A 15,941-nucleotide genomic window follows, 5' to 3' on the forward strand; every position below is an offset into this window, starting at 1 on the left:
CTTAATACACGTTTACCCCTTTAGTCTAGCCACCCTTAATAAAAGAATTATCTTCCTGCGATGTAGATTTTGAAACCATCAGATTGAAAGGCTCAGAATCCAACATGTCACGTTCTCTCTAAACCTTTCTCTCCTAAGTGCCCCTTCTAACTTACTTCTACTCTTGAGGTGCGAAGATAGAGCAAATCTCAAACAATTCCGACACTGCTCAATTACAGTATTGTATAATTCAGGCAGGGCACAGCGTTGAAATTTACTTTTGGACTTCCCTCAGAAAAGGTTGAGCTGAGCACACAAGTAAACAAGACGAAAGGGAATGTTTACAAGTTTCAAAGAACAAACCCATACGAAGCCGTGTAAGGAATTCATTTTCGTAGCAGCAGCGGTCTCCACTTCGAACAGCTGGTGTTTGGACGTGTCCAAAGGAAGTTGCCAGGTCCTGGGGGGAAACTCGGGTTGTTCCCAGTTGAGCCAAGACACCGAGTGGAGAGGCAAATATATTCTGACTCTAAATGGAATGGTTGGTGAGATAGGCTCCCAGGAGTTGGGGCTCCCTAAGGAGAGAAGGAATTGACAGGTCGGGCAAGTCAAGATTCAAGAAGCTGGGTGAGGGAGGTGAAAACAGCTAATGGCCACGAAGCCAGAGTATCTCTGGAAGGAAGGAGAGAATCAACTGTCTAGTGATAAAAACTAATGTGGGCAGGGGAGAAAAAAAAAAAAAAGGCAGAATTATTCAAAATGGGCATGACAAGGGAACACACAGCAGAATCCAGTTTGGAGCATCCAAGTTCATGGCCAGATTTTCTTCCAGAATGCGGAGTGTTAGGTGGTTCAGAGTAGAATTTAGGTAGTGTGACCACACACCCGTTCTCCTTTCTGGGATTCCCAGCTGAGAGTGAGAGGGAATGATGTACTAATGAGAAACAAGAAAAGAAAACCCCATATTTATTAGTAGCTAAGCAAGTGCCCAATAAACCCTAATTAATACCAAGCTCAGGTAAACGCTGCATCCTGTAGAACATGGCTGAAGTGATGTGTCTTTCCTCCTGTGGCCTCTTTTGAATCTAGGATGCTTGGGTATTGAAGTGAGTGAACGGTGTGGACCAAAAAGAACAATCTGTCCTAGGACCAGTCCAGCATGTGTTCCCGTCATGCAAATATGATGATGTGCAGTGAGTGGGTAGTGACCACAGTCACTCACTTGTGATGAAGATGACAATGCCCGCTGTTAAAAAAAAAAAAAGACCCCATGACAGGTCTAGATCCAAACAATTAGAGTCACAGCCCCTCTTTCCTTAGAGGGGAAGTTAATTAGACTAAGAGAGACAATGGGCAAAAGGAGGGTGGCAGAGAGCTCCTCTCCCCCTTCCTGTGGTTGGATTCTCCGGTAAGGTTGTCTTTCTGCTTTTCAAAAGGCAGAGAAGAGTGTAGGGTAGGAAATCAGACCCAACTTAACAAGACAGCGGCTTGGGTGGCTGGTCTGGTTCTTCCAACTTGTTAGTCCGAAATGATTGTGCGTAGCCTGAGCTGGGAGTGACAGAGATACAGAGTCACCTGAGTAGAGTCCAGCAGTCTTTAGGAAGCAAGAAGAGACCTCGGAATCACTTCCTGGAACATATCTTAGAATACATCCGTCTCATTAGCAGTAAGCAAAATGAGACAGAACAGTGGAAAGGCCAGATTCACGTGGTTGATGTGCTCTGTGCCTCTGTCTCCTCTTTCCATGATGCTGTATGACGAAAGAAGATATAAAACCCAGGCTCTGCACTCATCTCCTTGGATATGTGCCATCTGCCCTTAGGTTGGCTTCATTGTGAAATCCCGGGGACCAAAGCATTACTTTTAACAGAGCCATCAAAGGCTCCTGTTAGCGTACATTAGCATCTGACCTTCTGCGTATTCAGTAGACAAGATAACTTTCAAAAAACATACTCCATGTTGCCAGATGTTCCAAGAGAGAACTGGAAAACTAACTGAAAATGTTGTGGGTTCTTGCTGTTGTCTTAGGATTAATGTCTTGGCTTTACCCGCCCCTTCCCAATTCTTGTCCACTCGGGACCTCAGCATGTGACCTGACTTGGAAATAGGGTCTTTGCTGATCTAATTAGTTGAGTTCATGCTGGAATTGGGGGGGAGGAGGTTCTGAATCCAGTGGCAGGTGTCTTGATGAGAAGCTCACGAGAAGACACAGAAGGTCTATGTGACAATGGAAACAGAGATGGGACTGACACAGCTTCGAGGAACACCAGTGGCGACCAGAAGCTGGGAGAGGCAGGGGAGAATTCTTCCTTCTAGAGCCTTGAGAGGGAGCGTGGTCCTGTCCCCGCCCCCCGGGAGTGACTTATCTACGATCCTGCTGTGCTCATTCGTACATTGACTCTAGTGCAAGTCCTACTTACGAACCCTGAATCTGGGGCTTTACTGCAGACAGCTTACAGAATTGCAGAGCCAGTTTCAGAATTTGGCAGGAGGAAGCATGTTGGAAATCGGGGAGTGCTGCTGTTGGGAACGCTGACATGCAAAAATGATACCCTCCTGAAACGTCCCACAGCCAAACCGTGTTTTCTTTTCCTTATTTGCATTCTGCTTGCTCTAACATTTTTCAGCATTGTCTTGACATCTAGTGAACTGGACGCATTCATCCCATGTGCCCCCCCAATGTCATCCGTCTGTGGATTCAGCCTGTGGTCCAGGTGCCAACAGTTTGGGAGCTGGGCGAGAAGAGAGAAGCAAACCCAGTAGTGAGGCCAGCGGAGCTGAGGCGCCCACAGAGCCCCGTTTCCGAGCCTGCTGGCTGCTCCCGCTCCTGCTCCTGTTCTCTGCCCTCTCTTCCTTCCCACTCGGCTCCGCATCCCGGTGTGGAGGTCCCCCCTGGCTCCCAACCGCTGGGTCCCAGGGATGTTGGGGACCAGCTAGAAGAGGGCTGCAGACCGCGGCCTGTTCGCGTGTTGCCCTGTGTTCCCGTGGCCACTCTGAGACGTGTTCCTCTCCCTTCGGTAAAGGGGAGGGGGTCTCCATCGGCCTCTCGGAGAGCTGGTGCAAGATTAATTATCTCCTGTTTGTAAAGCATTTGGAAGTTGATAACCGCTCATTATTATTACCCTGCTATCTCATCCTTTGTGCTACATTCCTCGCCATCGGAGGTGAAAAGATTTAAATTAAAAAGTTGCCGAGATAGCCGTGAGCTCCCAAACCCAAGCTGCGATTGACCTTCTTTCTCCGTGAACTTTTTTTGATTCTGCCATTAGCTACTCGCCTCGCATCCAGACCTTCCTCCCGGAGCCGGGGAGCTGGAAGCAAGCGTGCACGGGAGCCGTGTGATGGGGATAGTTGAGCACCTCCAGTGTCTGCCATATGGGAGACTTTGTATACACGGTCTCATTTAATCCTCATAATACATGCACAGGAGGCCGTTTCAGGTGTGTTACCCATCGGTGAACAAGTGCTTACAGCAGTTAAGAAATCTCTTCAGATCCTTTAGCTGAGCAGTGACAAAGCCAGATTTCCAAGACGTTGTGGTTTGGCTCCAAAGGCTCGGAGCTGTACCTCCGCCCTGTGCTCAAGTAGAAGGCAGAAAATCGCAGTGTTAGGAAGAGTGGGTTGGCCTGGGTGGGGGGAAAAGAATGCATACATTGGGGTTTTTGCCCTGTAAACAGAGTCCACAGAACAAAGAAGAGATAATAAAGCAAGAGTCTTATAAAGCAGTCCAATCCTGGGAGCGGGGCGTTTTAAACTGAAAAAGACGGTCTGACTTTCAAGTTGGAAGGCTGTCCGCAATAACTTTGTCTTACCCTTTTTTTTTTTTTAAGATTTATTTATTTATTTTGGTGGGGGGGGGTGGGAGGCACATAGAGAGAGGTAGAGAGAGTCTTAAACAGACTCCGCGCTGAGCTTGGTCTGACTCGGGGCTCGATCTCAGGACCCTGAAATCACTTCCTGAGCCAAAACCCAGAGTTGGACACTTAACTGACAGCCCCCTCCCCCAGGCGCCCCTGTCTTACCCCATTCTTTGGCCAAGGAGGACATTAGACCCAGAAAGGCAAGGATTCATGCCCACGTTTATTCAGATCCTTTGTTTGATCACTTACTCCTACTTTGATGTGGTAGTAGAATATCTAGCATTTTCTTCTAAATTAATGTATAGTCGACAACATACAATTCTGTATTAGTTACAGATATGTAGCATAGTGATTGGACAGTTACATATATTACAAAATTATCACCACAGTAAGTGCCATTACTGTCAGTCATCATAGAAAGTTACTACATTATTGACTATTTTCCTAGTGCTGTGCTTTTCATCCCTATGACTTATTTATAACCAAAGTTTTTATCTTTTACTCCCCTTTACCTATTTCCTCATCCTCCCATCCCCCCTCACCTGACAACCACAGGTTTATTGTCTATATTTAAGTCTGCTTCTGTATTTTTTAACATTGTTTTGTATTTTAGATTCCACATATAAGTGAAATCTTACATTATTTGTCTTTCTCCGTCTGACTTATTTCATTTTACATAATACTCTTTAGGTCCAACCAAGTTGTCACAAATGACAAGATCTCATTCTTCTATATGGCTGAGTAATATTCTTCTTGACCCATTCATCTGGCAATGGACGCTTCGATTGCTTCCATATCTTGGCTTTTGTAAATAATGCTGCTATAAATATAGGGGTGTCTATCTTTTAGAATTTGGAATAACTACTATTTTAAAAGGTTTGCTTGCTTACTGTATGCGAGACACTTTTCTAAGCTTTCCATATGTATTATTGATTGTATCATTACAACTTTGTCTAGGCAACTGCAGTAGTATTCTTTTTTTGGAAATAACCACAGAAAAGGTAGGGAGAGGTTTTGGCTCAACAGTCTCTTTAAAAGTGATCTGCAGATTCTAGATATTTTAGGGAAAAGAGGTCAGAAATTTTCCAGCTGTATCCCAGTGGTTGCTAGGAAGCTCGCTCAGAGGTGTGGCTGGCGTGTGGCTGGCGGTAGGACAAAGAAAGACATGAAGTCTCAGATCTCCGCCAGGCTGTAACCTCATATAGAGCCTCTTTCAATTGTTTTATATTTTGCTGTTTGACCAGTGATTTAATCTGATCAGAGCGATCAAAGACTTTTAAATGTTTGAAAGCTGCTGATGTAGATGATGTATGAGACCTGTCTCAAATAGAGGATTTAATGATTCTACCTCCCTTCATTTTTTTAAAATTGAAATAGAATTGACATGTAACATTTTGTAAGTTTGAGAGATAAAATGTGCTGATTTCCTACCTTTATTTCTACTTTCCTCAGTTGTTACCAGTGACTTCTTCCCACTCTCTCAAATTATTCTTATCACTTTTTTTTAAGATTTTATTCATTTATTTGACAGAGAAAGATCACAAGCAGGCAGAGATGGGGGGGACGCAGGCTCCTCGCTGAGCAGAGAGCCCGATGCGGTGCTCGATCCCAGGACCATGAGATCATGACCGGAGCTGAAGACAGAGGCTTTAACCCACTGAGCCACCCAGGCACCCCACCTTCTTCTTGTCATTTTGTAAACAGGCTCTGCCAAAGGGACTGAGGGGACAGCATTCAGCTCACCCCAGTTGTGCTTCAGGGTCATTTCAGAACAGTGTGTTTCCGTGTCTTCTCCTTTGCCTTCTTCATGAGAAGCACGATCGATTCTTAAGATACTGCCGCGGCAGGTGGGTGAGATCGAGATGGAAGTTGTCACCTCTGTTTCAGGAGTCACGTTTTAATAAAATGTAGACACATCCCAGAATGGTTGCATTCATGCTAGAGAATCTTTGGGTGCCTGGAAATTGGGATTTGTCATGGAAGTTGTCACCGAACAATAGCACAAATGCTCCAGCCTGAAAAAGAAAGTGTTCTTGGAAGGCTTTGCAGTGTAAGCTCACAGAGCACAAAAAAATGGTATTAAAACCCCATTTTCAGCATAACATTTTTCTCCTTGCAAAGTCGGTTGTCCTCATGGGCAGATTTCTAGCTTCGAGCATTCACCTAGTATTAAAATGAAAGCTCTCCACACAGAAGCTGTGGAAAATGCTGACTGAGTATTCTCACAGCACAGGTAACAAATCCACGAAGCTCTCTTTAACGACAAAAAATGTTACAGGGCTTTAGAATTACTCATACCTATATATACTATTTGACATGTGGTTGAGCTGGTGATTTCACCATTAGAAAGGTCTGCATTTTACTCTTGGCATTCACTGTTAGGGTTTGTTTTGCAAACTTAAAATTGTTTCTGAAGAATGATACTTAGTTGTGTTCACATTTAAATGATCCCAAAGTTAATGGATCAGATCTGACTAGGTAAGAAAGGCACTTTGGGAGGATCATTTGTATCTTTTTCAGTCCAATTTAATGAACTGGAAAAGAAATTTACTAAGTGTAACAAAGAGACTGGAAAAATTTTATTCCAACCCCCCCCCACCCAGATATTATGCCTTGAGAACATAGCTTGGTTACCTTGTGAGGTCTAGTTACCTGCTGTAACAATTCATTTTGATCTCTTTAAAGATGCTGTGTAACAATTCATTTTTATCTCTTTAAAGATGCTGTTGTTCTGTTGGAAAAAGCACTAGGCTAAAACTAGATTTTTAAAATTATGTATCAAATGCTTAATGGGAAAAATGAATCAGGTTAGTCATTCGCATTCTAGTATAAATAACTTTACAGTGGTTTCTTCTTTCTAGAAAGGGAGGCTTTTTTTTTTTTTAAGATTTTATTTATTTGAGAGAGGGAATGAAAGAAAGCATAAGCAGGGGAGAGGAGCAAAGAGAGAGAGAGAGAGGGGGGCAGACTTGCCACTGAACAGGGAGCCCAACGTGGGGCTTGATCCCAGGACCCCGGGATCATGACCTGAGCTAAAGGCAGGCACTTAACTGACTAAACCACTCAGGTGCCCCTGAAGGGGAGTTTTTATTGAAATTGTTGGAAGGGATGCATGGTCATTGTGTTATGGATTCTTCCTGGAAGAACTTTGGGATGGATGGGAAAAGCATGAGTAGAAATTATATAGCACCAAAGATATTCTTGGTTTTCCTTATATGTTTTTTTCCAAGGAAAGTCTGTACTTTGACATATTGTTGCCATATCCAAAGAATTCCTTTTGATGAGTTTAGAAACCAGTGAGTCAGTTTCCCACCCTCTGGTTCACTGAGGGCCTTACCATCTGCCAGATATTATGCTAAGCATACTATAGACTTACTTTTTTTTTTTTCTTTCTTTCTCTCTCTCTCTTTCTTTCTTTCTTTCTTTCTTTCTTTCTAATTAGGCTTCTCACCCAACTGGGGGCTTGCATTTGCCACCTTGAGATTGAGTCACATGCTCTACTGACTGAGCTAGCCCGGCACCCCCGTGTACCGTCTCATTTAATCTCCCCTCTAGCATTATGAGGTAGACGCTACTAAGAGGTATGCATATTCTGCATGTGAGAAGCATTTTAGACATTTTAACTCAGCCTTCGCCACAATCTTCTCATATGCATACTGTTATTTCCCCGTTTTACAGGTATAGAAACTGAGGTACAAAGAGATGAGCTGACTTGGCCGAGATCCCCCGCTAGTAAATTGGAAAGAGCTATGATTTATGTTCAGGCATTCCGGCTCCAGAAGCAACATTCTAAACCACTGTTGTGTATGATACTATCGTTATCGGTGAAGAAATAGAAGGACAGAGAATAATAAGTCTCCCAGAGTTACCCGGGCAATAAATAATGGAGCAGGGACCCAGATTCAGGCAGCCCATAAAAACCACGGATCCTTCCACAACCCCCCTCTGCCATCCTGCCCATCTTCTCGGCTTTGATCGTTCTGTCTTAAAGCCACTTCAATACAGATGTCACTGTGGCACTTAAGAAAAGTAACGATAAGAATACAAAGAGAAGAAATTAGCTTTATCACTTAGGCAACTTGCTGCCTAGCTTAATTTTGAATAGATTTTGGACTGTGGTTTGTCATGAAAGGGTGGAAGGGTGGAATCTTCACTGAATCGCCAGCGTCAAAGACGACCTTGACCTCATCTGGAGCAGTGATTCTTAATCTTTAATGAGCCACCCCGAGGTCTTGCTAAAATGCAGATTTGATTCAATATGTCTGCAATGGGCCTGAGACTCTGCATTTCTAGCAGGCTCCCATGTGAGTCTCATGCTTCTGCCATAGGATCTGAGCTTCGAGTCACAAGGTTAACACACTGAGTGTGTTCAGACTGATCATAAAGACTTATCACAGGGCTCAGAGTTCACATTGGAAAGAGGGAATTTTCATAGATGAAAAACATGTACAGAGTTTGGGATGATCAATACCGGGGTGGGGTGGGGGTTGACTCATAAGACCGAGCTACCTGACTCCCAGAATGGGAAGGGGCCTTAAAGGTCACCTGCTCCAAACACCCAACTAGACGTTTGAATCCTCTCCTATCCCCACCAGCTCATTTCACCCCCAGAGTTAAGGAGTTTTCTGTGCCAAGTGGAACTAAAAGAATTTTAAGATGCTGCCTGAGTTGCAGAAACAGTGTCAATGAAAGGCTGTGATGTCTCCTACCTCTCCAGACAGACAGACATTTGCCTCCATAATACATTTTCGGAGCCTTTGGATAGTTCTTCAAAAGCTTTCAAACCTCACCGTTTCCTAATAAAAACAATGCACTCTACCAGAGAACCATCTGGGCGTACTTATTCCCCCAAGCATCTGCATCCCACTCTGAAATAATGATTTCAGTGCTGACTGGCAGGTGAGAAACAGTGACAGATGTTCGGCAGCTGGGCTCCTTCTTGCTGTACTGAGGATCCATGCCAGGGCCCTGGAGAAGACATCTTTTCCGGAATCAAGCATGGTTTCTTTTTTTATTTCATGACCTGAACACAAGGCTCCTGTGGTCGGGTCTTCTGACTGGTGTTGGGGGAGTGGGGGCAGGCAGCTTCTCCTCTCCAGTGCCCCCTCCTTTCAGGCTGTGACTTGACAGCGCCCTGCTTTCTGTTCCAGGTGCCCGGGGAGAGCGAGAAGCAGTGGAAGCCAGCCCTGGTGGTGCTGACCGAGAAGGACCTTCTAATCTATGACAGCATGCCGCGGAGGAAGGAAGCCTGGTTCAGCCCAGTTCACACGTACCCTCTTCTTGCCACCAGGTAGCCTTGGCCTTGTGTGTGAGTCTGATGTCTTTTCCGTTTGAAACCCTTCTAGTCAATTACAAGTATATCAGCATGTTACCTTCCCGCTTTCTGTTGCGTTGGGAACGGAGAACTCGTCCAGAATATAACCGCACATTTCTACCCAGATAGGTGAATTACCCTTTATGGCCCAGCGTGGGGTCACACGGGGCCACAGAACAAAATGCTTGTCCATAGTGAAGGAGCGGTGACATCTGGGAGATGGCCTGCGCCTTGTCACCTTCCCCGGTTCCTTTGAGATGAACTATGCCCCTTTGTTCACCGTCTTGAGATTCAGGTAGCATGGTCAAGCAAGGGTCTTCAAACGTGGGGCACAGAGGTTGTCACGCGGGAATGTGCCGGGACTGGGCTTTCTACGGTTTACTCGGCACAAGATCCCACAGCTTCTGGTTGGTGGTGCTGCTGCGTCTGTCTGTTTCATAAGACCTTCAGTGCCTATTTATTGTTCATGAGACATACTGTCTTAATGCACCATGGGCTCACCCTCTTTTTGAAGGTCTATATTCTGAGCACAAAGCACTTCAGATCTGAGTCTTGGTCCAAGCAGTTGACCGCTCCTGGCTCCTGTTGCCGGCTCTTTCCGTATGTGCTTTAGGATAATGGGCATAGCTTTCATTACCCCTCTATCTCTCCTTCTTGACCTAGAAGGCAGGCATGCTAACATGACGCTTATGGCCTCCCCGGTATTGGGCTTGGCGATATAGGGCCCTAAAATGTCTGTGGAATGAATTACTGTGTGGGACAGATTCTAGAAGGAGTTTGGTCCGACAGACAGAGAACATAGCAGATGGAGGTTTGGGGGCATCAGTCCCAAGCAAGAGAGAGAGATAGAAGCAAGGTGGGTTCTCCAGTTCTGAAGGGACTGAGTTGTGCCACACGGGATATAGCCATGGCTTGGGCACAGGGAGCAGAATGAGACCCAGGGGCAGAACATGAGGGGACAGGAGAGTAAAATGGCACTTACTTCCACTTACGGTGATTATGGAGAACAGCTAGGGTGACCCGAAGAAGGCGATTATTGGCCCCAGAGGTGAGTAGAGGAGGAGGCCTTCAAGGAGGCAAGGGTCGGGGACCACACCTAGATCATTCAGATATTAATGAAATGAAATGAAATGAAGCGAAACAGTAATTAAATTTTGAGTATCCTAAGCCTGAAAATCTTTGTCAGGATAGCTACGAAAACACTCTGGATGCTTACAATAAAATCACAACAGTCAGAGTCCAGACATCGTAAAATGTTCCTCTGGAGCTTTGGGCTGTGTCTTGGGGTCCGTTCAAATTCAGCCCAACCACCAGCACTTTCCATAGCCCTCACCTACGGGCACTGATGTGCAGATTCTGAGACATTCTCCCAACTGGAACCAAAGAAAGATCAGACCTTAGTCACTGTCTTCCAGATACTAAGAAGAGAAACTGGCCTCATGCCTTCTAGACTGATTTTCAGGAACAGAAGTCTGAGAAAGGTAAAGTTTCTCTGTAACTCTCAGGCAACTTGAAGATAAAACTTACCCTCAGGCATAGCTTTCTCCTCGAAGTTTCTAGGCATTCTGACACGGAGGCTGCCTTTTTTATTCATGCAGGTTTGCATTCGGGATTTTAAAAATCCAGTGCCTCAGTCCACACTAGCCACATTCCAGGCACTCAGTCGTTGTGGCTGGTGGCTACTCTGTTGGACAACACTGATCTTAGAACATATCCATCCCCACAGAAAGTTCTGATGGACAGCACCACCCTGCAGCCTCAGTTGACTACCTCTGAATTTGTCCTGATTCAGGCGAGTGACTGGACTGACTCACTCCAGCGACCGTATGTCTAGAGCTCAGGCTGCCTGATGGGAGGTCGTCTTGCAGGGTCTTCTGGCCATCCACAGAGCAGACCATCAGTGTCTCCGGGGAGGGGTGCACAGGTGCAGCCAATGGCATCTGAGGAGGTCCGGCTGGGGGCACCGAAAGTAGCTATGACAGGCTCAGGAGCCACGAGCATGCCAGGTCTGTCTGGGCTGTGAGCAAAGCACAGGAGTAGCCTGAAACCCGGAGCCTGCATCCACCGTGGAGATAAAAATGGAAACCCTTTCAGTGCCACCTGGGCTTGTCTAGAACAAAAGGCATCATAAGAAATCGGCGCCTACCGTCTAAATGCAAAGGAGATGCAGCGACGGTAACTGACCTCTCAGTGTACTGTCTCTTTCCCTCATCACCCTGCCTCGCCGCTGAACTGCAGAATAAGACTGTGTTGTTGGCACGTATGAGCCCTGTGGGCAATGGGGAGCTTAGGCTTATCGACATGCCCCTGACCTCCAGCCGTAGCCTGGGAGGCAGAGGACATCCAAGTTGCTATGGCGGCCCTGGTGGTTCCCTCTTATTTCGTCCCTTCGGTTAGTGGCGGACTTGCAGCCTGCAGAAGCTGGAGTCTCCAGCTTTCTTTTCCTCCGGCCCGGAGAGTGCTTCCCCCTGGGCTGCTGGAGATGGGAGGCTGGGCTGAAGCTGTTCGCTTCCGGCAGAGAACTCACTGCCAGAGGAGGTCGAAGTCAAAGGGAAATTCTGGATCCTTCCATTACCACGTTACCCCAGTACTTCCCCTGGCTGCTTCCCAAAACCACATATTTAAGTCCATCGAGTGACTCATTTACTTGCCGTGTTCCATGCGGTCGCACGGGGCAGTGTGTCCTGCACAGATGAGCATTCAGACACGTCACCTGTCTAGTAGCGTGATTTGTCTTTGCGTGCATTTTTCTTCTTTTTTTAAAGGTTTTATTTATTCATTTGACAGAGATTGGCAGAGGGAGAAGCAGGCTCCCTGCTGAGCAAGGAGCCTGATGTGGGCTCAGTCCCAGGACCCCTGGGGTCATGATCCGAGCCGAACAGATGCTTAACTGATTGAGCCACCCAGGCACCCCGAGTGCATTTTTCAAATGACTTTTTAAAATTTCCTTTTAAAACCTTTTGTTAATGTATGATTTATAGGGACAACTGGGTGGCTCAGAGGGTTAAGTATCCAACTTTAGTTCCTGCTCAGGTCATGATCTCAGGGTCGTGGGAACAAGCCCTGCGTCCCGCCCCACATGGAGCCCCCATTGAGTCCCTTATCAGGCTCCCAGCTCAGTGCAGCATCTGCTGGAGATGATCTCCCTCTCCTTCTCCCTACAGGTGAACTCTCTTTCTCTAAAATAAAATCTTTTTTAAAAAAATATGATTTGTAGGGGCGCCTGAGTGGTTCAGTGTTAAGTGTCTGCCTTTGCTCAGGTTCTGATCCCAGGGTCCCGGGTTCGAGCCCCACATCGGGCTTCCTGCTCAGCGGGGAGCCTGCTTCTCCCTCTCCCACTCCCTCTGCTTGGGTTCCTGCTCTCCCTGTGTCTCTGTCTAGTAAAATCTTTTAAAAGGAAATATGATTTGTAAATAGTAATGTACACAAATCTAAAATGTACACTTCAAGTAATTTTTATTTATGGATATAGAGCTATGTTTTCTAAAATTTTATAACAGAGTATCTACTAATTAATCATGCTGAGTGACATTATCAAGAAGGCCGTGGTGAGACTACTTGCAAACAGGCCCAGGTGCTAATCAGCCAGTGGCTGACCTTCATAGAAGGAGGCTACGTACAGGCGTGGTGCTTTACATGGATTCGATTCAATTTTGCAAAACATGACCAATTTAAGAATCACCTGGCTGTTTACTAAAGAGGTCAGTCCTGGGGACCCTGCCCTGGAGATGTGGCTCAGTAGGCGAGGTTCAGGAGCAAGTGTTCTCCGAAAGCATCAGGCAAATGGCCGCGTTTAACCGACCCTCCACCCCTTGCCCTCTCAGGTGTAGGTTTTATTCCTGTTTCACAGATAAGTAAACTGACGAGCTAAGAGGCTAAGTCATAAGCTAGTAAGAGATAGACGTAAGATTCGGAACGCACCTTTTTTTTTTTTTTAAAGATGTTATTTATTGGACACAGAGAAAGCGAGTGAGAGAAAGAGAGCAGGAGGGACAGAGGGAGAAGCACGTTCCCCGCCGAGCGCGGTCACGGTCCCCTAGGGCCCTGGGATCAGGAGCTGAGGGCAGATGCTTAACCCACTGAGCCACCGAGGCGCCCCAAACTGAGCAAACTTTTTTTAACCACTGTTCCCTGCAGCCTCCCCAAAGAGCGCGTTCTTATTCCCTGGAGTTTTAGTGGCTCTTTGAAGTAGCTGAGGAGAGCTATGTAGATCTTTCCTCCACCCTCCTGACAACTGTGTCATGCACAAGGTAGCCACCCAGATCACACGACAGAGTGAGGACAGGGCTGTAGATGCCATCGGAGACCTGGGCTGTGACCAGTTCTCAGCATGGGCACGAGCACCACCTGGGAGCTCGTTAGGGGTGCAGATGTCCCCCCACCCCGGCCGGGGCTCTAGACCAGTGGATTCAGGCACTGGAGGCGGGGCCCAGCCTCACTGCGAGTCGAGGCCCCCCCAGGTGTTTCCGGCCCAGGCTCCATTTCGAGAGCCTCCGGTCGGAAGACCCTGAGCAGGGACGTGGATCTTCCTTCCCTGCGGTCCTGCAGAAGCACCGTCTCGCCCCTCGTAGTGACGACCGCCGATGCACGCGTTCAGAGCCTGTCCTGCATCCAGTGCTCGCCGAGTCATCGGAAGCTCCTCAAATGTGCCGTTTGCTCGCCCTGCTTTTTCACTTGACATAATCCTGTAGGAATTTTCCACTGATATTTTGTACTCTGCCGTAGCTTTCTTTGACACCCTGCCTCGCGTTCCATTGCACGGATGCTTCCGGGTACAGATTCTGGAAACTTCGAGCATGGCTTCAAATCCCAGCTACATACCAGCTGCGGAAACTTGGGCAAATTTTGTAATCTCTTACTGCCCCATGTCCCTCATCTGTGACGGGCATAATATCTGTACCTACCTTGGTAGGGTGTTAGAAGATTACATTAGATAACGTAAAGGCATAAGGTAATGCTTGTTGCGTGCTAAGTGCTAAATAAATTTAGTTATTATTACTCTTGCTTTTAAACCCTTTCTCTATTTTGGGGGGTTAACAGTACAATGGCCACATTTAAAAAACAACTTCATCACACTAAAAACTTGGGAGCAACTGAAATGCACAGATTATCATTGGAGCACTTTGGAAGAAACCTTTTAAAGCCCATCCTAGCAATCAATCAGTCAGTCAGTCAGCAAGCAAGCAAACAGAACGCCTGAAAAAACAGCTCCTTAAAAAGTAAAAACGGCAACTTAACTTGCTGGTGGAGAGGAGAGATCACAGTATTGGGTTTGACAGCCCCGGCTTCACGTTCCAGGCTCGCCCGGTCAAGCCCCAGAGTTTACAGGCTGTGTGACCGTGAGCAAATCCTGTCGCCCCTCGGATCCTGCTTTCTCCCCTGAAAACTAGGATCAGAATCCCTACTGCAGTGATCAGGAAAATGACGGAATTGATGACTGGGTCCGTCAGCTCGGGAGAGCTGAAGCAACTGGTAATTCTTTTCTCACAGTCCCAGAGGCGAAGGAGGCTAAGACCACAGCACCGGCATGGTTGGTTTCCGGAGCGAGCCCTCTTCTCCGGGACGTAGGTGGCTGCCCCCTTGCTGTGTGCTGCTGTGACTTCTTTGCCCTGGAGCTGGGCCACACCCTTACGACCTCATTTAACCTTCATGATCACCTTGTTGGCCCTGTCTTGAAACATAGACGCACCGAGGGTTAGGGCCTCAACCTACGAGCAGACGGGGTGACAGCGGGAAAGGATTCAGTCCACAGCCATGACAGGAGAACCGCCTTATTTAGCATCACGGGGCCCAGCAGTGATGGGCAACCTCCAGTCCCCTTCCCCCCCCCTTAGCAGGGCTGGGCAGCCTCGTTCAGAAGGTCAGACATGGTCTTTCCTCTTGTACAAGAACCGGCAGGGCCAGAGCCAGAAGGAAACAGGGTTCTTCGAAAATCGAGTTATTCCCTCAGACAGTTCATAGTTGATTTGTTTAGTTTGTTTGGGTTTTTTTTTTTGTTTGTTTTGTGTTTTTTTTTTTTTTTTGGTAGTCCCAGGCACATCTAATTTATATTTTTCTGGAAGAGAGAAAATTTGATTGTGTTTCATAAGAGGGGCACTAGCCTTGCTCGTGACGTGTTCTTGGTGTCAACACCTATGTGGAGAAGTTTCCAAGCCGTCACCTCTCCTGCCGGAAAACAGGGATGGCACCTGTGTGCCTCAGTAGCTCAATTATTGGTAACAATGCGCTTGGGAAGTCTTCAAACACTAATTTTAGCTGTTCTCATCCCTCAGTTTTTATGAGTCCTCGGGAAAACATTTTTTTGCTTAGCCAAAGCTGCTTTGATGTTGCTGAACATTTAAAAAAAAAAAAAGGTACTCTTGCCCATATGGAGGAAGCTTCTTGTTTTTGTCACCGTCGTCAGAATTGGCGAGTGAGCTAGGCCTACAGAGAATAAGGATTAAGGTCGCAGTGCTTCTGAAATGCTAGAGGAGATGCAACCAGAAATTCTGCCACACCCGGTCCCGGTGGCCCACGGAGAACTTGCGGGGGTGGGGGGCGGGGGTGGGGATGCTGCTCTGTGCCTGGTTCTCCCACCTGGGGGCCCCGGAGAAGGCTGGGGTCGCTGGGGACCGGAGTGGATGAATGTGCCCTTCTCTGCTCTGACTCCACGGGGAGCCAAAGAGGCTGGCCTTTCCTTTCGCTTAACCACGCTGGGTTATCTTCTTCGGTGCCTCAGGAACTAACCCGTTTCTGAGTGCTAAAAGTAGTTTCTGCCTCAGGCCAGCCTAGAAATTTCAGGAATGCTT

The 15,941-nt window shown here is 47.0% G+C and overlaps 1 protein-coding gene across 1 annotated transcript in view; it reads left to right on the forward strand.

Moving 5' to 3' along the window:
• The window catches only part of SNTB1 (syntrophin beta 1), a 228,459-nt gene that overhangs the window by 192,007 nt on the left and 20,511 nt on the right, over nucleotides 1-15,941 (forward strand). Inside the window, exon 4 of the mRNA XM_082721779.1 lies at nucleotides 8,990-9,129. Coding sequence (XP_082577905.1) covers nucleotides 8,990-9,129 — 140 coding nt within the window. The remainder of the gene's footprint in view (nucleotides 1-8,989; nucleotides 9,130-15,941) is intronic.

This window comes from Mustela nivalis (genome assembly GCF_964662115.1).
Source record: "Mustela nivalis genome assembly, chromosome: 2".
NCBI classification, from domain to species: Eukaryota; Metazoa; Chordata; class Mammalia; order Carnivora; family Mustelidae; genus Mustela; species Mustela nivalis.